Source organism: Phyllostomus discolor, chromosome 6 (genome assembly GCF_004126475.2).
Source record: "Phyllostomus discolor isolate MPI-MPIP mPhyDis1 chromosome 6, mPhyDis1.pri.v3, whole genome shotgun sequence".
Taxonomy (NCBI): domain Eukaryota; kingdom Metazoa; phylum Chordata; class Mammalia; order Chiroptera; family Phyllostomidae; genus Phyllostomus; species Phyllostomus discolor.
The window spans coordinates 147,504,926-147,529,615 of record NC_040908.2 but is presented as its reverse complement, the minus strand read 5'-3'; the positions used below and the strand labels follow the sequence as shown (position 1 = coordinate 147,529,615).

The window sequence follows — 24,690 nt, the reverse complement described above, 5'->3', positions numbered from 1 at the left end:
TCCCTCTCTTTCTCTCTCCGTTTCCCTCTCTCTAAAAATAAATAATTAAAAAATCATAAAAAAAGGTTTGACTAAATTTGTGTCCTAACATTTAAAATACAATAGAAATTTTTACATTGTCTCCTATCTTATTGCACAATACAAACTTGATTAAAATGAGTAAGAAACATTTTGTATTCAAATCAACACTAACTTAAAATGTTTGGTAGTAAACAGCATAATTTATTTTAATACATTCCAAGTTAGTATGAAGGTGAGCAGTTATTTCTGAGGGTTTAAATATTTAAACTATAGTTTACCATTGAAACAAACAATTTTTTTGGTCTCTTTCTCTTCATTTTTGATTTAAAAAATTTTCCTCTGTTGAAGTTCACAGTGTCACAGGAGTAAAAAATAAGAATGATAGAAAGCACTCTAAAACATATGGCTTTATATACATAAAAAATTCAATAATGTTGCTGCAACCCCTAATACAATGTGATCCTTATGTACTGTTATCCAGAATAAACTTCTGTACATATTAAATTGTTCAAGTATATCTACAGCAGTGCTTGTAAAAGTGAGGACCCACTGCCAAATCAGTGGGTATTTCTTTGAAGACCAGATCCAATGTCAACACAAGTAGAATTGTAACAATTTTTTAAGTTTACAATTTATCATATATTCTCAAATATTCTCAAATGCTCCAAGGAGCCAAACATATGACTGAACTTATATCTCGTTTAACGCTCCCTTTGTACAGCACCAAGATTAAAAATGGATCTAACTAAATGTTCTCTTTTTTTAATTATTGTAGTTACAGTTTGTTGTCATTTATTTCTACAACATTAAACCCACTTTAAAAATGATGACAACTCATGTCAAACTCTTTCAGCTTAAATAAATAAACATTTCATCCATTTCACACTTAAATATCTAATGTTTTTCATATAGTGTATGTTTCCGGGTAGCAGTTCTGTCTTTGAGAACTAGGCCAGTCGAATAGGATTCTCTAGGTTTGCTTTAAAACTTTCTAGAAACCGGGTGGCTAGTTCGTCGTCCACTAGCCGACCGTCACTGGACATAGTGACCGTGATGAGCTGGTGCTGCTGCAGCTGGTCATTCCCCTCCTCATCCTGCGTGAGCTTCAGCACCGGTCGGAACCTCCCGACGGCCAGGATGCAGGCCTGAGGGGGGTTGATCACGGCAGTAAATTCGTCGATGCCAAACATCCCCAGGTTGGAAATGCTAGAGAAAACAAAAAGCTCTGAAGGTGGCATGTTGTCCATCAGATTAGACTTTCCCCAAGCACATATTTTCACTTTACTGAAAAACTGTAGTACAGACCTTATACCAGGTCATTCAAAGACCACAGACAAAAGACTATTATTTACAACAGTATCAAAAAGTGTGTATTAAATATTGGCACGCATACAGATATTACATCTCATATAAACACCTATTCAGCATCCTATTGGAAGTTATAGGCAGTGGCATATGACAAGAAAAAGAAATGTAAGATGCAAGGACTAAAACTAATAAAACTGTCACAATTCACAGATGAACTGATTGTATCCGTAGAAAAATGTAAGGCTCCACAGATAACCTAGTCAGATTAGTAAGTGAACTTAAATAAGTCACTAGATAAAAGGTCAATAAAAATTCATTTAATATCTATATACAAGTTGCTATAATTAGAAAATAAATTTTAAGAACAACACCATTTACAATAACATCACACATATCAAGGAGTAAATCTAATAAAAAATTTATGAGATGTCTACACAGAAAATTATAAAACATAAGCGACTTCTAGCCAAGATGGAGGCATAGGTGGATGCACCATACCTCCACGCACAACCAAAATTGGGACAACAACAATTTAGAGGCAGAATAACACCCAGAACTGACAGAGAATTTATCTGAATAGAAGTCAGACAGCCAAGAAGTTGAAGTAGACCCGTTTATCCAGACCGGTAGGAAGGGTGGAGAAGAGCAGCCGGATGCGGGTCGTGGTGCGGAGAACAGGGAAAATTGGGTGCATAAGGCAACCGGGGGCAAGTAAGGCATCTGGGGCGCATAAGATCACAGCAGGTGGACCCTGAGTACACAAGTGGCAGCTGGCAGACCCAGTGAGGCGGCGATTGTGGAGCAGGGCAGAGCGCACAACCCAGGATCCCAAAGAGGGACTGAGGTCCCACAGAGAACGGAGCTACCACCATTGCTCCCTCTTGACCCCGCACTCACATACAATGTCACAATCTAGCCACTGGAGTGCCCAGCCCTGGTGAACACCTAAGGCTCCACCCCTCACCGTAACAGGAGTGACCAGACCCCCCCCCAAAAAAAGAGAGAGAGAGATGTCTCAAACAGAAGAACAGATCAATACCCCAGGAATCATCATCTTAAGCGACTGAGAGATAGCCAATCTATCAGATGCACAGTTCAAAACACTGGTGATCAGGGAACTCACAGAATTGGTTGATTTTGAGCACAAATTAGGTGAACAAATGCAGTTTACCATAAAAGAAATGAAGGAAAATGCACAGAGAACCAATAGTGATGGGAAGAAAACTCGGACTCAAAACAATCGAGTGGACCAGAAGGAAGAAACAACCAAACAGGAAAGAATGGAGAAATAAGAATTCAAAAAAATGAGGAGAAGCTTAGGAACCTGCAGGACATCTTTAAATGTTCCAACATCCGAATTATAGGGGTACCAGAAGGGGAAGAGGAAGAGCAACTGATTGAACACGTATTTGAACAAATAATAAAGGAGAACTTCCCTATTCTGGCAAAGGAAATAGACTTCCAGGAAGTCCAGGAAGCTCAGAGAGTCCCAAAGAAGTCGGACCCAAGGAGGAACAAACCAAGGCACGTCGTAATTACATTAGCCAAGGTAAAAACGAAGGAGAGAATCCTAGAAGCAGCAAGAGATAAGGGGACAGTAACCTACAAAGGAGTTCCCATCAGACTGTCAGCTGATTTCTCAAGAGACATTGCAGGCAAGAAGGGGCTGGAAAGAAGTATTCCAAGTCATGAAAGACAAGGACCTATATCCCAGATTACTCTATCCAGCAAAGCTTTCATTTAGAATGGAAGGGCAGATAAAGTGCTTCTCAGATAAGGTCAAGTTAAAGGAGTTCATCATCACCAAGCCCTTATTTTATGAAATGTTAAAGGGACTTATCTAAGGAAAGAAGATTAAAAAAAACATGTATAGTAAAAGGACAGCAAACTCACAATTATTAACAACCACACCTAAAGCAAAACCAAAAGAAACTAAGCAAACAACTCAAACAGGAACAGAAACACAGAAATGGAGATCACATGGAGGGTTAGCAACAGGGGAGTGGGAGGAGGAGAGAGGGGAAAAGGTACAGAGAATAAGTAGCATAGATTGTAGGTTGAAAATAGACAGGGGGAAGATAAGAATAGTATGGGAAATGTAGAAGCTAAAGAACTTATGACACATGGACATGAACTAAAGGGGGGATGTGGGTGGGACAGCGTGTACAGGGTGGAGGGGAGTGAAGGGGAAATGGGACAACTGTAATAGCATAATCAATAAAATATATTAAAAAAAAAGAAAACATGCTAAAAAAAAACACAACACATAACCAAAAGGAGTCACAGCCCTGAAGACACAACGGTTTACGCTACAGTCACCGGCTGGAAGACTCATGCTCCGAGGGTGTCAATTCTCAAACTAACCACCAGAGTCAATGCAGCCCCAGTCAAAATCCCAGCAAGGCTTGGTGTGTACATGACAGATGACCAGCTGACCCTAGAAAACCTACACATGATAAACAGAACCCAGTTGCAGATGGATTACGATCTACCTGTGAAAAGCTCCAATGGCTCTAGAAGACAACATAGAGGAGTAACTCCATGACTCTTTAGGCAATAATTCCAAGCAGAAAACAAGGACCAACTATAAAGAAAAATGCTGATAAACAGGACTTCATTAAAATTCAGAAATTCTGTTTATTAAAAAACACCATCAAGAAAGTTCCATGGAGAACATTAGGCTAACTGAAATAAGCCAGTCAGAGAAAGACAAATATCATGTAATTTTCTCATATCTGGAATCTCATGAACAAACTGAACTAACAAGGGAAATGGGGACAGACTCACAGATGGAGGGCAGGATGACAGTTGGGGTGGGGGGCGGTTAGGGGGTGGAGGGATGGAGCAAACAGGAAAAAGGACTCATGGACACGGACAACAGTGCGGTGATTACTGAGGGGAGGGGTTCTGAGGAGACTAAATGGCGATGAAAAAAAACATACAATAAAGATTAACTTTAAAAAAGTCCCAAAGGCAAGGCACAGAGTGGGAAAAGGTATCTGAAATAGTCCTACAAAGGTCTGTGTATCTGGAGAGGAGAACTCCTACAAATTCTTTTTAAAGACAGACACAAGACTTCAGCAGCTACTTTATCTGATGAGTTACCCGATACCTGTGTGGCTGAGAGAAAAATGAAAACCATTTTCAACATCATCAGATTGTATTCCCCTGACCACAGAGAGTGCCACTGCATACTCCAAAACCTGTTAAAATTTAAAACCTAGCATTCCTAAGAGGAATTCTCATAGACTGTTAACTGTAGATCTGTGTAAGCATTTTGAAAAACTGTTTGGCAGGACCCAAAAAGCTTTTAACCTAGCAATTCTACTTTCAGTGTATACAATGAAAATATGTACAATCATCATTAGACACTAATAAAATGTTCATGGCACCATTATTTGTATTAGCACTAAATTCTATCCACACCTTAAATGCCCACAGTAAATGGATACTGGCATATTTTTACAACACACTACAGAATGTAAGACACTGCAATAATAACAGATAAATGACTGCTTCACACAGCAACATGGTTGATCTCACAGATACTATTGTTGAGTCAAAGAAGCCAGGCAATAAGAATGTGTGTCTCAGTCAGTTGGGTGTTGACCTGTATACCAAAAGGTTGTGGGTTCGATCCCTGGTCAGGGCACGTGCCTGGGTTTTGGGTTCGATCCCCTGTGGGGGCATGTGCAGGAGGCAACTTATTGATGCGTCTCTCTCACATCAATGTTTCTGTCTCTCTCTCTCTCACCGTCTCCCTTCCTCTCTTAAAATCAGGCGAACATATACTTGGGTGAGGATTTTAAAAAGTCCGTATTTATACAAAGATCAAAGCTAGCAAAGCAAATCTATGGTGTTTTGAGAAAAGTGGTTACCTTTAAGAGGATGGAAGGGTAGAGGGAGTATATCCTGCTTTGGTTGGCTGCACAAGTTTCTTTATTTTGTAAAACATTCAAGCTGCACTAATTGCAATTTATTGTGTGTAAGTTACACTGAAAAACAGAGCTGGTAGTAAATGAAGGGCGTAAGTGTTAACATATTTCCCCAAGGTACCTTAACATGAGGAATTGCAGCAGAAAAAACATACAGTTGAGTTTTATAAATCTATTGTACTTATAAATTTTTAAATATCAACAGCAAACTCTGAATGTCGTTCTATGAATATTTGAATGAGTTAACTAGCTAACCCTAAGGGGTTCCTACTAGCTTTGATATGAAAATCTGATTTGTCTGCAGAATATCTTCACATATTCTGTTACTGAAATATAGTATGTGATATTTATCTTAAAATTTTAAAAAAGTTTCAGAAAATAAATAAAATAGGTTAACACGGGTTTTATAAGTCTTCTATCTGTTTGATGCTACTGATGATTAAGAGTTTAAATTTTACCTGAAAGATCCTCCTTGGTATTCTTCAGGTAACAATTTTCCATCTCTTGCTTTCTTTGACAGAGCCTGAGAAAAGCACAAATGAAGTGTGTCAAGTAAGACTCTGTTACACAGAGCACAGGTTATTTGTCATTTGAAATATCTGTACAGGGCACAGTCTCATCTCTTAGGTGTTTTGATTTGACTTTATCAGATATATATATGGTTTTCTCTTAACTAATTAAAAAAAAGATAAAATACCGATAAGCTAAAGAAGCTAAAGATGTGAATCAAAACTCTAGAAAAGTCACTTTCCTTTAAAAATTCTTTGAATACTGGAATTACCTTATGCACCATTAGTATGCAGAATGTTCCAATATTTCTATTTTTCTTAGAGGATAAAATGTTAGAAGAAGCCATTCTTGTTGATCTAGTATTTTAAATAAACTATGCAACAGCAACAAACCTACAACCAACATATCAGATTTCGTCTTTCAACTTTTGCCTCTTTTTTACCCACAACACATATACAATTTCAGACAGTTGTTAAAAAACCCCAGAACTCTCTATTTCACTTTTCAATATGTTGCTAAGTCTTTATAAACAATTTTTTAATGTTTGCTTAACATTCTAAAGACCGTATCTGCCAGAATTTACTTAGTCATTTCCCCAGTGTCATAATTTGGTTCATTGGTTTCTTTTGAGTGATTTCATATAAATTCTCAGAAGTGGAATTACTAAGCCCCAGAAAATGGACATTATTTTGGTTCTTGATCCTACAGCTAAAGCATTTCCTGAATGAGCCAGTCCAATTTAGAGCGCAACATTGAGTGTAGTAATTTTTGTATCACTCTTGACAATACTGACGTCTAAAAACTTACAAGGGGAAAGACAGGTGACGCCCTAAGAGTGAATTTAAGAAAAGTCATTAAATTTTCCTCTACTTGCACTTGCAATTAACCATACTTGTGTTAATTTTTATTTTTCAATGCTTCCAAAATAAGGAAACACAGGCTGAGTCATTACATCGAAAAATCAATAGTGAATTATTTTATTAAAAGAAGAATAAAGCTGTTGTCATTTGAATAGATAAACTAAATCAGGGCATACTTGATGCCCTGTATTATATAGCTAATAGAAGTAGTTAGTAGTCATAGCTAATAGGAGTGATTTTAAACCACAGGTGATTTCAATTTTGCAAACTAAAACACTCTTTAAAAATCTAAAAACATCTCAATGTATCACTGTGACTTCATGCAATTGAAACAACTGCGGATTCCTACTATTTGGATACAGTCACTCATGAAGCTACTTGAAACCAAAGTGAAGAATGAGGATACAGCCTGCGTTGGTCCGTGGAATGACAGAGGTGGAGAGAACGGGCTACAGACGCATTTCTCCTGCCTTACGCAAATAGCTGTTCACATGCTTTGAACAGGCACACGTCATACGGACTCTGAAAGGCATTTCTTCCAACGCAGATGATCTCCACATACCCGTGCCACACAGATACAAACAAAAAGCGTATTTATTTTACTACACTTAAAAAAAAATCTCTATAAACCCAAACCACATCAGCAGAATGTTCCTATCAATGAGCACTAAGAGCCTAAAATAAAAATAGAACCTGAGGAGGATCGTTCGTTCTAAAAATTCCTAAAGAATTCTCACTGCATTTTCCTGGTCAGATGAAAATACGAACTTAAAATAAAGCAGATGTTACCTGAAGCCTCCAGCTGAAAGCACGTTATACAAGATGACTAGCAAACATTTCTAAAATACATCACATGCCTTACCAATTCATTCAAAAACTGTACTAATTAGTACTGAGTACTAATGAGGTAACTTTACCTCTGCCTTTTTTAAAAGTATATTTTGTTGATTTTGCTATTACAGTTGTCCCAATTTTTCCTGCTTTGCCCCCTTCCGCATGGTGTCCCCATTCCCTCCAGCAATTCCCCCCCACCCCTTAGTTCATGTCCAGGGTCGTGCATATAAGTTCTTTGGCTTCTCTATTTCCTATACTATTCTTAACCTCCCCCTGTCTATTCAGTACCTACCAATTTGTATTTGTTAATCCCTGCACCTTTTCCTCCATGCTCCCCCTTCCCGCTCCCAGCTGATAACCCTCCAAATGATCTTCGTATCCATGATTCTGTTCCTGTTCTGCTTGTTTGCTTAGTTTAAGATTCAGTTGTTGATAGTTGTGCATTTGTTGCCATTTTAATGTTTATACTTTTGATCTTTTTCTAATACAGTTCTCTTTAACATTTCATATAATGGCTTGGTGATGATGAATTCCTTTAGTTTTACTGTGTCTGGGAAGCACTTTATCTGTCCTTTCATTCTAAATGATAGTTTTGCTGGATAGAGTAATGTAGGCTGTACTTACTTTTCATCACTTTGAATACTTCTTTCCAGCCCCTTCTAGCCTGCAAAGTATCTTCTGAGAAATCAGCTGACAGTCTTATGGGAACCCCTTTGTAGGCAACTCTACTTTTCTCTTGCTGCTTTTAAGACTCTCTCTTTATCTCTAACCTTTGACATTTTAGTTATGATGTGTCTTGGTGTGGGCCTCTTTGGGTCCAGCTTGTTTGGGACTCTCCGTGCTTCCTGGACTTGTATGTCTATTTCCTTCACCAAAGTAGGGGTGTTTTCTTTCATTATTTTTTCAAGTAAGTTTTCAATTTCTTGCTCTTCCTCTTCTCCTTCTGGCATCCCTATGACTTGGATGTTGGTATGTTTAGAGATGTCCCAGAGGTTCCTTATTCTATTCTCGTTTTGAGTTCTTTTTTCTTCTTGCTATTTTGATTGAATGCTTTTTTCTTCCTGATGTTCCAAACTGTTGATTTGAATCTCAGCTTCATCCCATCCTCTATGGGTTCCCTGTGAATTTTTCTTTATTTCACTTAATTTAACTTTTATTTCTGTTTGGGTCTTTTTTATGCTATTGCAGTAACCAATGATTTCTTTGAGCATCCTGATCACCAGTGTTTTGAACTCTGCATCTGATAGGTTGCTTATCTCCATTTTGTTTAGCTCTTTTGCTGGAGTTTTGTTTTGTTCTTTCATTTGGGCCATGTTTCTCTGTCTCCTCAATTTGGCAGCCTCCTTGTGTTTGTTTCTATGTATTAGTTAGAGCTGCTTTGACTCCCTGTCTTAGCAGCATGGCTTATTGTAGAAAAGGCACCCATCTGGATGAATGTAGCTTTTTAAAATCCTTGGTTGTTAGATTTCCACACAGCTGGATTTTCTGACAGATTTGGGTGATGTTTTTGTAGTTTAGCTGTAATTTTTGCTTTAGTTATGTGTGGAGGCAAAGCATGTCTAGTTATGCCTCCGTCTTGGCCCAAAGTCTCTTAATCTGACATCAGTGGATTCAAGGAAACACAGATGGCTGTTCTAAAAAGCAGGAAGAGCACAACAATGGACAATCCAGCCAGATGTTTCTCAGAAATCTAAAGGCTGCCTCAAAGGAAGCCTTATGGAGCTTAAGCAAGGTGTTCTTTCCCGGAGGTCCACGGACTCTCAAGCTATCTTCTAACTGAAGATCTCCCCTAATTTCTAACAGGAGTTGAGCATTTTCCTGGGTTGTGGGTTTGGGCCCCATTCGGGGTACATGTGGGAGGCGGCTGATTAATGTTTCTCTCTCTCTCTCTCTCTCTCTCTCTCGCTCTCTCGCTCTCTCCCACTTCCTCTCCCTCTGCCCGAGGCCAGCAGTGTGGTCCAGGCAGCAGCCCCTTGCATGCACCAGTTCTACCTCTGCTTTTTAAAACTGCTATAATTAATGAGGAATTAAGAACAGTGTGGGATCTATGGCTTGTTACTGTATTACTCTATTTAGGGAATATAAACTTGAACTTGGCTGAGACGTGCATTCCTTTAGCACCACACATTGACATCCTTGAGATAAGGAAGTAAATACTTAGCACAGGTGTTCTTAACCTGGAGTCCATGGATGCATTTACAGGGACCTACATACACACTTCTTGGAAAATTAACTTCGGTAAGAGTTCTTATTAAATATTTTTAAAGATTTACTGAGTAGTTAGTATCTTCCAAGCACTCTTCTAGAATTGGATATATGGCAAAGAACAACACAGGCAACATGAGATAGAAGGGAACATAGAAGGGTCAACAAATAAGGTAATTTCAAAGACTGATAAGCCAGCCCTGGCTGTTGTGGCTCTGTGGATTGAGTGCCGGCCTGCGGACTGAAAGGTCACCAGTTCGATTCCCAGTCAGGGCACACACCTGGGCAGGCCAGGTCCCCAGAAGGGGAAGCAAGAGAGGCAACCACACATTGATGTTTCTCTACCTCTTTCTCCCTCCCTTCCCCTCTGTCTAAAAATAAAATCTTTAAAAGAAAAGGCTGATAAGCCAATGAAGACAATAAGACAGGCTAATGTAGGAAGCTATTCCAGCTATGGAAGCCACGGAAGGCCTAAGAAAATGGCATTTGACATGAGGAATGCCTGGATTTAAATACATCCCCACTTCTACCGCTTTCTAAACACATCACTTCTGGGCAAATTTCTCAAAGGTGTTAAACTCAGTTTCCTCAATTTTAAAATGGGGACATTTAGGTTCCAACTATAATATTGGGCCAATGGATGATATGAAATGCTAAGCCTAGTGTCTGGTGTATCATAAGAACAAGAGAGTGGAGTGCTGATCGTAGACAGCAGGGTAGGAGAGAGAAGCAGGTAGAGTAAGTACAGGTGAGTAGCCAGAGCACGGCAACCTTGGAGTTGCTGGGAATTACAGGGGACACCAAGGACTACCAGAGGTCTCGGAACACCCTAAGGGGTTAGCACTGTCCTTCCCACGGCAGGGAGGCTGCTGACACTGCTTCCGTACCGCCCCAACTTCTGGTCTTTCAGGATGGAAGGGAGAGGGAATGCTGACATAGCTACTTCAAGAACTATTTATCACAGCAGTAAAATTGGTAAATTAGAATCAAAGAAACCTTCCTATCATTTTTAATTTTTTTAAATTAAATTTATATAAAGGTAAGAACATTCTCACTCCACAGTTAAATTCAATTCCATTCGACTTTCACAAAAACACTAAACTACATATAATCTCACTGCTGTTGAAAACCCCTGATGAATACAAGGCACACACCGTCCTAGTAAACCAACCGCAAAGTAAGAGTACTAGTCAAAGTAATTTGACTTGTAAATTGGCCAAATTCATACCACCTCTCAAGTACAAAACACAGTTGAATTTTTTATGTCTAAATATACACTTTGCAAATCTTTTGAAAAATGAGTGAAGAAAGGTTTCAAAATGACAATTCTACTAAGGTCACCTTTAATTATATCTATCTCTAAGATTCCAAACGTATGCTCTTTAAACTAGATGGCCTTGCATTTACTTATTTATTTTGGGCAAGTAGGTCTACACATCTGCATGCTGCCAGCTCCCCAAAGAAATCTTATCTTCTACTTTTTAACCCCCCTTACATCTCGTTCTACCACTACCCATACAACTGGTCCTCGGTAAGTGAAAAAACAATCGCTTATCTAAATGGATCTGAAATTGGCAATGCTAACACTACGATATTTCTGACCAAAAAACATACAGGCCGTCAAAGCTGACCTACTGCCTGTATTCCTGCTTATTCCATGTGATATTTTTGGTCAAATCAGACTCTTCTGTATAAAGAGCTACAAAACTGCTTTTAAAGAAACCTAGGAAAAATGAAATATTTTTGTTTTTGGAATACTAAGTACGTTTAGTGGTCTCAAGTCCAGAAAGGAAATGAATAAACTTTTAACAATAAAATGATGTTAACAGCGAAGTCTACCTACTACCACTTTAAAGAAATATAGTTTCAGCTTTAACAATCTAAAATACCATGTTTAAAGTTGAACTCCAGACTTCAGTAAGTAAAGCATTCATTCATTCATTCATTCAAGTGAACGCAGTTGACCATAACTTATGTTCAGAAATAACATATGGTATTTCTGAAATTTTAAATGTTAAATGTTCTTAAACTGGGTCTTTTTATCCATGCCTGGGTAAAAACTTAAAACTCCATATATATAAATGACAATCATTTGAAATGCATACACACATATGTACGTACATACGTAACTGTATATATAAATATATAATTATATACAGATACATGCATATCACATCAACCATAAAGTGACCAGGTCATGTCAAGACTCACTTGGAAAGTAAATTCCAACCTTTTGAAAGTGTTTCTTAAGGCGTACCTTCACAGAGTCGGCAATCTCCTGTATCCCCTTAGCCGCAGCATCCTTTATGATTGGTGTAATCAGACCTTTATCTGTGGCCACAGCCACTGAAATGTCGATGAAGGGCAGCTGCTTCGGGCCGTCTCCATCCCAGCTGACATTGACACTTGGCATTTGCTAGAAAACGGAAACACAGAAAAACATGTTACTAAAGAAGCAGCTTTAGACCAAAGCGATCACAGAAAAATAACTGACCCTATTGTGCGTATCTGAAAGTGAATATAACTAGACAGAAGGCAATAAAAATTCTGTGTAAAAAATGGATTGGATCTCTGTGTTAATGTCTTTTACATTTGGGATGAACGATTCAGCATACTATCTTTTTGAAGCAAGCTTGAGGAAGTTCTGATGATGTCCATATTTTGGTCTCTTTGTATCATGGTAAAAATAAAGGCTTCCTTTGTTAACCCTGATTGCTAAAAAGTACTGTATTTTGCTGTGGATAATGCACACTTTTTTGCCTTAATTTTTGAGGGAAAAATAAGGATGAGCGCTATACATGAACAGTACTTGAAATACCTTGTTATCTGTTCTTGTGCATTTGTTACATAAAATTTCTTGTACCATAATACGTTCAAAAGTAAATGCTAAAATTCCTTTGTAATACAAAAATCAAATATCTAAATATAAATAAATAAATAATTGAATTAAAAAATTAAAACAAAAGATTTTTTGCCTGAAAGTTTGGGCCAAAAACATGGGTGTGCATTATACACAGGAGCACCTTACACACGGCAAAACATGAGAATTGACATTTGCTCTACTTCCTGCCTCAGCAAATGACCAACATTTGACCTGCTTCATCAATATGACCTTGAGAAGAAAGACAGGAGGGAGGAGGGCAGTGACATTCATCCACATTACTCCTGGGGCGTGGAGGAAGCCTGACTTCCTTAGTGTGGCCCTGGGCAATATCAGCCGGCCATTAATAAATGACTTCCGTATTCAAGAGAGATTTTCCAGCGTCATCGACATATTATATGCCCTATGCATGTATATGTATATATTTAATACATACATATGAACTACATGGAGGATGAAAAACCAGACAAAATGATTAAATGCCTGGAAATAATGTGCAATGATAATATTGTCAAATATCATAGCAGAATATGATGCTCAAAAAATAGATATCAAAAACAAATTTCTCTTCTCCAGATACTTTGCTTTCTACTGAGTGAGATCCATGCCTCTCCACATGTAATGTAACAAAGCCACCCGCCAACAGGATTTCACCCACTTACCCAATTTTAGCTCTGACCAGCCCCCAACAGCGAACTCCCCACCCCACTCGGGCCTCCTGCTGCCACGCTAAGCTCACTTCCACTACCTCTCTTTTCAACTGCTCCTTTCACTTCCCCGTCTTTCAGGGTTCAGCTCACTCATTGACAATCCCATTATGTCAAAACAATGAACAATGATGTCTCAATCTCTTAGAAGATTGTAAATTCTTTAGCGATAATGGAAAAGTGAAAGAGAAAAAAAAAACCCTCACAAATGAAGAATATCTGGAAAATAAATTTAATTAAAACTGTAACAAAAATCTATGGGATATAACCTAAGTTGTACTCAAAGGAAAATTTATAACCCAAATAATCTTATTAATAAAATATAATTACAATTAAACATTCACGTTTTCTAAAAAAAAAAACACAAAAACCCTATAACCAAAATAAACCTAAGGAAATGAAGGCATATATAATGAAACAATATAAGAGGAGTGAGAATACAAACACGCAATAAAAGCGAGAAGGAGTTCAGAAAACCCCCAGGCACTGAGGACACTGACATAATTATAAGAAGCAAATTTAAATAACTCTAGGCTAATAAGTTTGGGAATCTAGATGAAATAAATGATATTCTTGGAATATATGTTTCCAGACTGACTTAAAGAAAGCTGAAAATTAAACAGCTCAATTATTTGGGGAAAAAATGAGAAAGTTGCCAATGCTCCCTCCTCAATAAAGAACTCAGATATTTTTACTGGTGAATTTTACAAAACTTCAAGAAATAAAAATCTTTACAATATTGAAACAATCACGAAGAAAGGAAAGGAAAAAAGTAACTAAATTCATTTTGATGCAGCCACTGATTTAAAAAAAAAAGGAAAATCCTAAAAGAGCTAGGAGAAAATTTAAATTAAAATTACTATGGCTCCTGATACAAAATGATGAAATAAAATATTGACAAATAGCTAATGTCCACTTAAGGAGGGCAAGATAACTCATCATTAGAAAATTATTACTGTAATTCAAAGCATTTGGTCATAGACAAAAGACTTATGAGCATTTAGATACGAGCAGGTGAAGAGGCATGCCTTTAAATTCTCTATTATTTAACTGTTCAATAAATAAAATAAATTCTTTATAAATGTACTTTAAATGCAGCAACTACTAAGCAGTTACACAGACAAGCAGCCCCGTTCACACGAAGGCATGACAGAAAGCGGTGCCGAGCAGCGAGCCAGGAGCCCGGGCTGTAGATGCACATCTCCGGTCAGACCACCTGCCCTCCCGCCACCTCCACTGGGGCTCCACGAGGCTTCTCAAACTTAATGCACGTCCAGAGCCGAACTCGAGATTCCTCCCTCAAACCGGCTCCTCTCCCGTCTTCCCAACCTTAGTACATGGGAAATGCCACGCCTCCTGTGCCTGGGCCAAAATCCTCACCCCTCTTTCCCTCACACCCCACATGCAATCCATCAGCTAATCCTGCTGGCTCTACTTTTGAAAACGGTCACCTTCGACAGCCTCCTAGGAGCGCTCACTGCCCCCACCTTGCCTCTCCCAGGCTGCACTCCACACGGCAACCACAGCAGTCTCTCCTTTTTCTGCTTAAAATGTGCGTCGGGTTATGTCAGTCCTTTGCTCAAAACCCTCTAAAGACGTGCTCCTCATTCATAATAAAATCCCTGGTCCTTACTGTGGCCACCAAGGCCTCGTGTACTATGGGCTGCCCTCAACTCCATCCTCCTGTAAATTTTTTGAATCGCATCTCCTACCCTCTGCTCTTGCTGACTCCTCTGTAGGCACATGTAGCCGCAGTGCCACGTCTCTGAATGACACAATCCACTCCTCACAGCCTCTGCGTTTGCGTTCCCTGGAATAATAATCTTCTAGCACATGTCTGCTCAGCCCGGTCCTCTCTTTCTGCAGGCCTTGTCTCATGATCGCCTTGCCAGAGAGGCCTCCCTTTCGAAAATAACACCCCTAGCTATTCTGTTCCCATACCCTGCTCTCCTCACCTCTGCACTTTCACACTATGAGGACGGTGTTTGTTTGTCTCTCCCAACTAGAACTTAAGCCCCATGAGAGCAGCAGAAAATACGTAGGCTTTTGTTCACGACAACATTTCTAATGCCTGGCATGTTTTTAGCACAAGATGGGGGATCAATTAGGATATGCTGAATAACTGGTCTTTATTCTGCTATGACTAATTAGTTGTAAGCCCTTCTGATTCTCAGTTTCTTCATCTGTAAAACTAAGGAAGATTAAATGATAGAATGATTTTAGCAATAAAATTATAAAATGTTTGTGCCTTAAAAAAAAAGAGTTCAATTTATTATATAAAAATTTAAAGATGTGCCATGGCTGGCTGGCTCCGTTGGTTGGAGTCCCATACACCAAAGGGCTGTGTGGGTTCGATTCCTGGTCAGGGCACGTACAAAAGGCAGCCAATTGATGTTTCTCTCTCACACCAATGTTTTCCTCTCTGTCTCCTCCCCTCCTTTCTCTCTCTCTCTCTGATATCAATAAACATGTCCTCAGATAAGGATTTTTAAAAAAAAATCAAAGATGTGAGACTACTTGAGGAGCCAAAATTATTGGGGTTTGCTACTTACTTTAAGGGTAACAGCTGCTGCCTTGATGATAAAATCATTTACTGAGACTTTAATGTCATCTGAAAGAAAAACAGGCATATTATAATTATTGCTCATAATAAACTTTATCATTGACCATTATGATTTCAAACTTGTAAATTATGGACTACACTGATAAACAATGATAAAAAACATTACAGGTTTTTATTGGTTTGCTTATTCAACAAGGTTCTGCTGATCAGAAAAACTTGTGCTGTATGAGGCCCTTGATAAATAGTATGAACTATGTACATAAAAGTTTACTTTTGGACTTCTGGCCAAGATGATGGCATAGGCACACATGGCTTGCCTCTTTGCACGACCATATCACAATTACAACTAAAATAAAGAAGAGCCATCACTTCTTTATTTTAGAAACATGGCCCAAAGGAAAGAACAGATCAAAACTCCAGAAAAAGAGCTAAATGAAATGGAGATAAGCAATCTGTTGGAAAACACTGGTTCCTTAAGGATGCTCAAGGAACCTAGTGAGGACCTCAACAGCATAAAAAAGATCCAGTTACAAATGAAGGATACACTGATGAAATAAAGAACAATATACAGGGAAAACAGTAGGGTGGATGAAGCCAAGAATCAAATCAATGATATGGAACGTAAGAAAGCAAAAAACAGTCCTGGCTGGTGTGACTCAGCAGATTGAGTGCTGGCCTACAAACCAAAGGGTCGCCAGTTCGATCCCCAGTCAGGACACATGCCTGGGTTGCAGGCCCAGTTCTCAGTGGGGGGTGTGCGAGAGGCAACCACACATTTATGTTTTCTCCCTCCCTTCCTCTCTAAAAATAAACAAATAAAATCTTTTAAAAAATAAAATAAATTTATTTTAAAAAAGCAAAAAACAATCAGAACAAGGAGAAAAAAGAATTAAAAAATGAGGATAGTATCAGCAGCATCTGGAACAACTTTAAAAGGTCCAATACTCGCATTGTAGGGGTGCCAAAAGGAGAAGAGAAAGAGAAAGAAATTGGAAATCTATTTGAAAAAATAATGAAAGAAAACTTCCCTAATTTGGGGAAGGAAATAGACATGCAAGTCCAGGAAGCACAGAGAGTCCCAAACAAGATGGATGCAAAGAGGCCCACTCCAAGATACATCATAATTAAAATGCCAAAGGTTAAAGATAAAGAGAGAACCTGAAAAGCAGCAAGAAAAAAGAAGTTAGTTACCAACAGGGGAGTTCCCATAAGGCTGTCAACTGATTTCTCAAAAGATACTTTGTAGGCTAGAAGGGATTGACAAAAAATATTTAAAATCATGAAAAGCAGGGGCCTACAGCCAAGATTGGTCTACCCAGCAAAGCTATCATTTAGAATAGGAGGGCAGATAGAGTTTCCCAGACAAGAAAAAGCTAAGGGGTACATCATTACCAAACCATCATATGAAATGTTAAAGGGACTTACTTAAGAAAAAGAAGACCAAAACTATGAATAATAAAATGGTGAAAATACATATCTATCAACAACTGAATCCAAAAACAAGCTAAGCAACCATGAAGAACAGAGAAAGAGAATCATGGATACAGAGAGCATTTTGATGGTTGCCAGATGGGAGGGAGTGGGGAGAATGGGTGGAGAGGTGAGGGGATTACGAAGTACTAATAGGTAGTTACAGAATAGCCTTTGGTATGTAAAGTACAGTAAAGGAAATGGAGAAGCCAAAGAACTTATATGTGTGGCCCCTGGATGTGAACAATGGTGGAGGGAATTGCCTGAGGGAGTGGGTGGTGCTGGGTGGAGAGGGACAAAGAGGAAAAAAAATCAGGGCAAACTCTAATAGCATAATCAAATATAATGAAAAACATTACTTTTGGGCCTTGATTATAATTCTTTAAATATCTTCAGATGTCATACATAAGAACTTGAAGGATGTATTATACCCTCAAGCACAAAGAGAAGAACCAATCCCTATGCTTCCGAAGACAAATGATTTCTCTGGGACGTATATACACAGGACGTTTACAAGATGATTCACTGTTTTCTCATCCTTTTCAAATGTCCTCATTCTGCGTATGCTTTATAACATACCGATTATATTAGAGCCGTGGTACACATAGTCACTTAAAAAAAAAAACAAATATATATCTGGGACAGATTTAAAAATTTCTTTTTATTAACTGGGTATATGACAAAACTTTAGACCCCTGCATTAAATAAGATTTGCTTTTTAACTTAACAAAGAGGACAGAGCAAATGCCAAAGATGAGGCAATGCTGGTGTAGGCCCTAGAGTAATAACTAGAAATGAGGTTTTCTGTCTAGTTTTACGGTGAATCCGTTTGCATTAATTTCAGTGCAGTACAAATAATGATTTTAAGATAAAGCCGAGGTCCTCTCCCTTCCCACAGAGCTGATATAACTACAGCACTTGATTTACACTTTTGCTTTTCCCAGTGGATGTGAAAGTGTTGGCAAATGTAAACTATACTTGATTCTTTATTGCAAGAGCTTCCAGAAGAAGCTTTAAGATCAAGATGTAGTCAATGGCACGCGGCAGGAATCACAAATCCTTGGTTACAGTCCCCTGGAATTCTGTGTGAACGACGGCGCACTCCAAAGGCACGCTGAAGGCTTCAGAGAGAGACGAGATGAGTTACCATAAATATTGTCAAACTGCCATGGCAACTGTCAGCTGCGTGTTTAATTCACAGCTCTTCCAATCCAGATTTCCAGAAACACACACATTTTCTGTTTCTCTAAAAACCCTTTAGGAATAGAAACATAAACGGATCTCCAGTGCTCAGGCTTTTAATGATAAACCATATAAAAGTCATGGTCTGTACAAATTCAGATATACAGACATAATCTTTCATGAATTCACTATATTTCCCTTCCACGGCTCCCTCAGCTTCCTTCTCACTCCATCTACCATCTGCAGGTGCCCATGGCGAAGACTTCCCAGACCAGCTACCACCCAAGTCCACAGTCCTCACCTACAAGTCTCTGCCCAAACGCGCTCCAACACTTCGTATTCTTTGGTTGGACACTTTTCCCATCTATTTTCTCTTACTGGCTTCCTTGTCACTCTGCTCTTCTGGTTTCCTTCCACTCCATGTCGCTCACTAACTCAGGTTCTTCCTCGGAAGGCTGGCATGCACGTCTCCAGGCGAGAACTTTCAGTTCTATGCTTTTGATACCACTTAGGCAATGCGTCCTCCAAATCCACCTCTAATCCTGGCGTATTTGGAGCTTCAGACTTATACATCCAATTTTTCACATGATATTTCCACCTACATGTCTAATAGGCATCTCAAATTGAACATGTGCAAAGGAAAGTTTCTCAAGTTCCTTTATTGTAACTCATTACTATGGCACTTTTCAAACATATGAAAGGAGACCATCAGTGACATTTGTTGAAATGAAGAGAGGAGAAAACAGTTTGTTGGGGGGATAGTGGACACTCATTTGCACAGTTACGAAAGAAAGTGTGGAACAGGTTTACAGAATAGTATATGCTATAACCTTATCTAAAATAAGAGGAGTGACGTGGGCTCTTTGAAGACTGACCACAGAACCGCTCACTGCAAGGACATGTAAAGTCTCGCGGAAAGATCCTCCACACTAACCTACAGTGCTCCCGACAGACTACTGCTTTCTGTCACATTAAAGGAGCGAGCCAAGAAAATTATTCTCATAATAACCTCTATACCATAACTAAACAAGTATGATTTCAGACCTACAAGGGAAGCTTCCAGGGTTAACTTTTTGAATATTAATCACTTTCTCTAAAATAACTTCCCATTTGGTCCCTTGAACTTTTAAAAGCTATTAGGTTATCTTCATATGCAATCTTGAAAGTCTGTATCTAAACTGATTGATCACTCCTGTTTTCACTCGGGACGAGGAATGCAGCCAAGAGAAAGTGCCCCATCCTAACGGGGTAGGAGCAAATGCGGGATCAACTACAAAATCAGAGCTTGCTGAGCTCACTAGGGAGCTGAGGTTATGAGCAGACAGGTGAACTGAACGGCGAAGGGTGATATCCCCTCTGAGGAAAGGCGAGCACAGTCGTGATTAAGTGCTGCCGGGGCACGGGAAAGTGTAGGCCAGAGCACGGCACAAGGAGCACCAACAGGTGGGGAGCATCAGCAGAGAGATACAGACTATAGACATTCAAATGGAAATGCGGGGGAAACCATGCAATATCAAAGATAAAGGATTGCTTGTTTAAGCTTCACAGACTTAACACAGCAGAAGGAAGTGTCAAAAAATGAAACTAGATTGGTTTGGTAAAGTAAAACACACCATGCACATATTCTGGGGCTTACATCAGATGTAAAAGTAAAACAAAAATAAAAGCATACAGGATAAGAGAAAGGAAACATAGTGAAACTGTAAGTTTCTTGTATTACACATGAAATGCTGTAGTTAAAATCTGAAGGCAGTTTGTGACAAGTTAAAAAACTATACAAGGGTGGGCAAAAGTAGGCTTACAGTTCATATGGAAAAAGGCATGCAGGTTATGATTATAAAAATACAAGAATAAACTCTGAGCTTTGTATGCTCACAATTGTAAACTGACTTTTGCCCAAGTATTGTAAACTCTTCAACCGTCATTTATAGAACACTTCTCAAAACAAAAATAGAACATATATTCTTCCCAAATGCTCATGAAACATTCAACAAGCTTGACCTTACTATGACTATAAAATAAATCTCAACATATTTAAGAAGATTTAAATCATACAAAGTGTATTCTCCAAACACAATGGAGTTCAATGAGAGATCATAAAAAAAAATAACAGAAAAGTCCCCAGATATTTGCAAACCAAACGGACATGTCTAAATAATTCATGGATCAAATAAGAAATCACAAGTGAAATTAGAAAGTATCTTGAATTAAATGAAAAGAGAAAATAAAAACACCAGAACCTGTGTGATATAGTTAAGCACTGCTCACAGAGAACCTAAAAGCATTCTATGCTTCTGTTAGGAATAAAGTTGCTTATATCGATCTCAGTTTTCATCTTAAGAAACTATAAAAAGGGAAACAAATTAAACCAAAGCAAATAAAAGAAAATCAAGATCAGAGCAGAAATCAATAAAAACAAAACTACAGAAACAATAAAATGAAATCAAATGCTGGCTCTTTGAAGAGATCACTATAATGGATGCACCTCTAGCCAGAGTGCTCTAGAAAGGAGAAGGCACGAACTACTCGTGTCGAAAATGGAGACATGGCTGCAGATTACATAGATGTTAGGAGTATAATAAGGTACTGAATGGCTTTATACCAATACATCAGTAACTTAGATGACATAAACAAATTCTTTGGATGACACAAACTACCAAAGTTGATTCAAGAAGAAATAAAAAAAAAGAGGAAGAAATAGATAACTCACATCTATTTAAAAAAATAAATTCAAGTTAAAAATCCTCTCATTAAGAAAATCACAGGCCTAAATAGCCTCACTGCTAAATTCTACCAAACAATTAGAAATAAAACCAATTCTACTTAAACTCTTCCAGAAAATAATGGAGGGAAAAAAATTTCCCAGCTCATTCTGTTAGACCTGATAACAACCCCCACCCCTGCTGCCTGAAAGCATCTGAATAGAAGAAAACTACAGGTCAGAATTTCTCATGCATACAAGTGTAAAGATTCTCAGACAGTTTTAGAAAATGGAATCAAGCAATTATGAGAAAATTAATGATCAAATGAGTTTTATTCACTCATTACAAGCAATCACTCATATAAACAAAACAACTTCACTATTTGGGAATTAACCAATAAAATTCACCATATTAACAGACAGGAAAAGGAAAGATTATCTCAAAAAGATACACAAAAAGCATTTGACAAAATCCAACACCCATCCAACTGTGAATTTCTTCAGCCTGAAAAAAGAAATTACAAAAATCTACAGATAATACTAAACACTAAAGGCTTTCTTTCAAGGTCAAGAACGAGGCAAGAACATCTGCTTTTACCACCCACATTCATCACTGTAACAGAGGCCCTGGATAGCACAGTAAGGCAAGAAAATGAAATAAAAGCCATATACATTGGAAAGTAATGACGTATCAGTTTATGCTAAAAATTCTTATGTTTGTCAGCAACCTTAATTGTAATTCATTTTTGGGAGAAACTTTTCAAATTTAATAACCTAAAATGCGTTCTGAAGAAGTTGTTAAAAAATTAAAACTTGAATCAAGAAGAATGATATCTAAGACATATTTATAATCTAAAACATTCTTAAACCAGTTTTGGATTTTGAACTTTCTAAGATGTTAAGGACTGCTTTGTTCAGATACGTAGCACACCGAGAAGTATGATTTATTCATACCAAAAGGATGAAAAGTAATATTTATAATACTATGGGACCAATTTATTTCTTAAAGGAAAAGAAAACCAATTCTTTTTTCTAGCACTAAAACATGCCCAGATGATAGAACTGAAATAAAAAGCTACACAACACGCATTTTATAAAGGATTTTATGATCGTTAGCATGTGTATTGCATTAAGTAAATTCGCTTTACTAACCTTCGACCAGTTTCTGTCTAGCTTTTAAAACGGCTCCGACATCACAGTCAGCAGTAGCATATGCATGAGGTATAGTATTTTTGGATTCAGTTAACCTCTTGGCAATAACTCTTCGAATGTTGCTGGCCGGGATCTCAGTAAAGGTGCCCTGCAGAAAAACAGCAACCTGTTCATTAAACCATAAAAGGAAGGGGAAAAAAACAAACTTTGTAATGGAAACCAGGTCTTAGTTACTTAGGATAATAATTAATAATTAAAGATTAATATAGAAAAAGTACTATTAAAATTCTTAGTATAAGAGACAATGTAAGAAATCTGAGGAGCTTTACTGTTACAGTATAAAACTGTAGAAAAAACTTCACAGCATATGACTGTAGAGAAAAGTGGAAAAATTCAAGTTTCAGTTGTAAATGGGGCTTCTTATGTCACACTATGTTTAAGATTATTAAAAGGAATCTAACAAATCATGAATAATTCCCCATGGATGAGTGTGCGTGCACACGCGCACACACACACACATACTCCAGAGATGCTGCCTAAAACCAGCTTTTGTTATAAACAACATTTTTCATTTTTTAATAACACTCAAAGCAGCCAACATATCAACAAATTAACTAAAACAATTCTTATTTGTAAAAATAGCATACAATAGAAAAAATAATCTAATATATTTAATAATCTACCAAATTATTTCTATTTTGGTTTGTCATTTTCTTTTAAAAAATCACACGAGTGTCTTATTTCCTAGAAATTCAAAATATAAAGTATGAATGAGATAATTAAATCTTCCTGTGATTTTATTGTAGTGTTTCCATTCTCTTCTTTGAACTTTGAACAAAACCATGATGGACCTTAAATTACATCTAATTCTTTCTTTGTTCTTCACACCATTCTGGGACTGGCTTGCAATCACCTCAGGATAATACAAAGAGGCAGAAAGTACAGCTGATTTCTTTTTTAACAAATGGGCTCTTCTGGAATCAAATATTTTAGGTTAATAAGGTACTTGATCAAATGGGACAAATGATATCTATATACAGTAAGAATTTGAAAGTAAGGTTTATCTTCCTAATTTGAATAACCTTCTTTTTAAAAAAAGATTTTATTTATTTATTTACTTTTAGACAGAGAAGGAGGGAGGGAGGAAGAAAGAAGAGGAGAGAAACATCAATGTGTGGTTACCTCTCACGTGCCCCCTACTGGAGACCTGGCCCGCAACCCAGGCGTGTGCCCTGATGGGGAATTGAAACAGTGACCCCTTGGTTCCACAGACCAAGGCTCAACCCACTGAGCCATACCAGCCAGGGCTGAATAAGTTACTATTTGAAGAAATAATATTTTATTACACATACACTTTTTTCATAAATCATTAATGTATATTAAAAAATCTGTTTCCTATGAAACTTGCACTGTTTTCAATTCTTTTAAAGGTATTATGTTAAAGTATATTTCTCCATTAGAAACAGCAGTGTAGGTTTGTCTCTGTCTGTTTATTTTCTTATTGTTTTAAGTGCCCATGCAATGTTAAATAAACCAGATTATCCTGCACTTCTTCTGATGGGAAGGAAGTGACACGAAACCTAGGCAAGGAAGACTGAGAAGAAAAATGGAGCAATCTGAAAACAAAAAAGGACCGTTACACTGCATACACCTCGGAAGAAAAACATGATTAGCTATGGTCACTGTGGTTTTTCATAGTAGACCATCAGTTTCCTTAATCAAAAAATAAAGCACACCCACAAAAGGGAGCTAGTGTCAGCTACCAATTACTGGTGCCACACCCAAGAAAAAAGGCCCGAAAGAGTGTCGTGATTATAGAACACATATATGGTACTGAAGTTGTAGAACTTGTAGTAAATTTAAATTGAATCATAGTTCTAATGTTCCTTCTGTAAGTTAGCACTGCACGAATAAATTTGATTTGTCCTAGGAAATCTGCAACACAGAGCATTTGGAGAGTTTTGTCTTTATCATTTTTAGCTGCTACTAAAACAGACTGCTAAAATACGGTAATAGTGCTTATTTTCTCTCCCACTGAAATCTGAAAAATAAAAATGTGCTCAGATGACATTACCGCTGCGTTAGGCTGCCCAGGGGTTGACACTGCTGGGATCATCGGCCGGGGATGAGATGGCCTGGCTGTGGCCTGCGCGGGCAAAGGTGCAGCAGGGGTTACTGGAGGGGCTGGGGTCGGTCTGGATTCAGGGATCTTGCCCATCTGTTTCAACTGGACGAGCTTGAGGGCATCCCTAGAGAGAAGAGGGAATTAGAGAGCCATGATTAGCCCCAAGACCTACAATAAAACTTCTAGAAAATGGAGGTGAGATGTGGAGGGAAGATACAAAAATATATACATGTCAA

General features: G+C 38.1%; 1 protein-coding gene across 1 annotated transcript in view; it reads right to left on the bottom strand.

Moving 5' to 3' along the window:
• Positions 1-201: 201 nt before the first annotated feature.
• Positions 202-24,690, bottom strand: part of PDHX (pyruvate dehydrogenase complex component X) — a 61,166-nt gene continuing 36,677 nt past the window's right edge. The window contains exons 6-11 of the mRNA XM_028515495.2: positions 24,404-24,578; positions 22,330-22,477; positions 15,814-15,872; positions 11,931-12,089; positions 5,723-5,787; positions 202-1,227 (exon numbers count right to left, since the gene is read on the bottom strand). Of these exons, the coding sequence (XP_028371296.1) occupies positions 969-1,227; positions 5,723-5,787; positions 11,931-12,089; positions 15,814-15,872; positions 22,330-22,477; positions 24,404-24,578 (865 nt within the window). The 3' untranslated portion in view covers positions 202-968. The remainder of the gene's footprint in view (positions 1,228-5,722; positions 5,788-11,930; positions 12,090-15,813; positions 15,873-22,329; positions 22,478-24,403; positions 24,579-24,690) is intronic.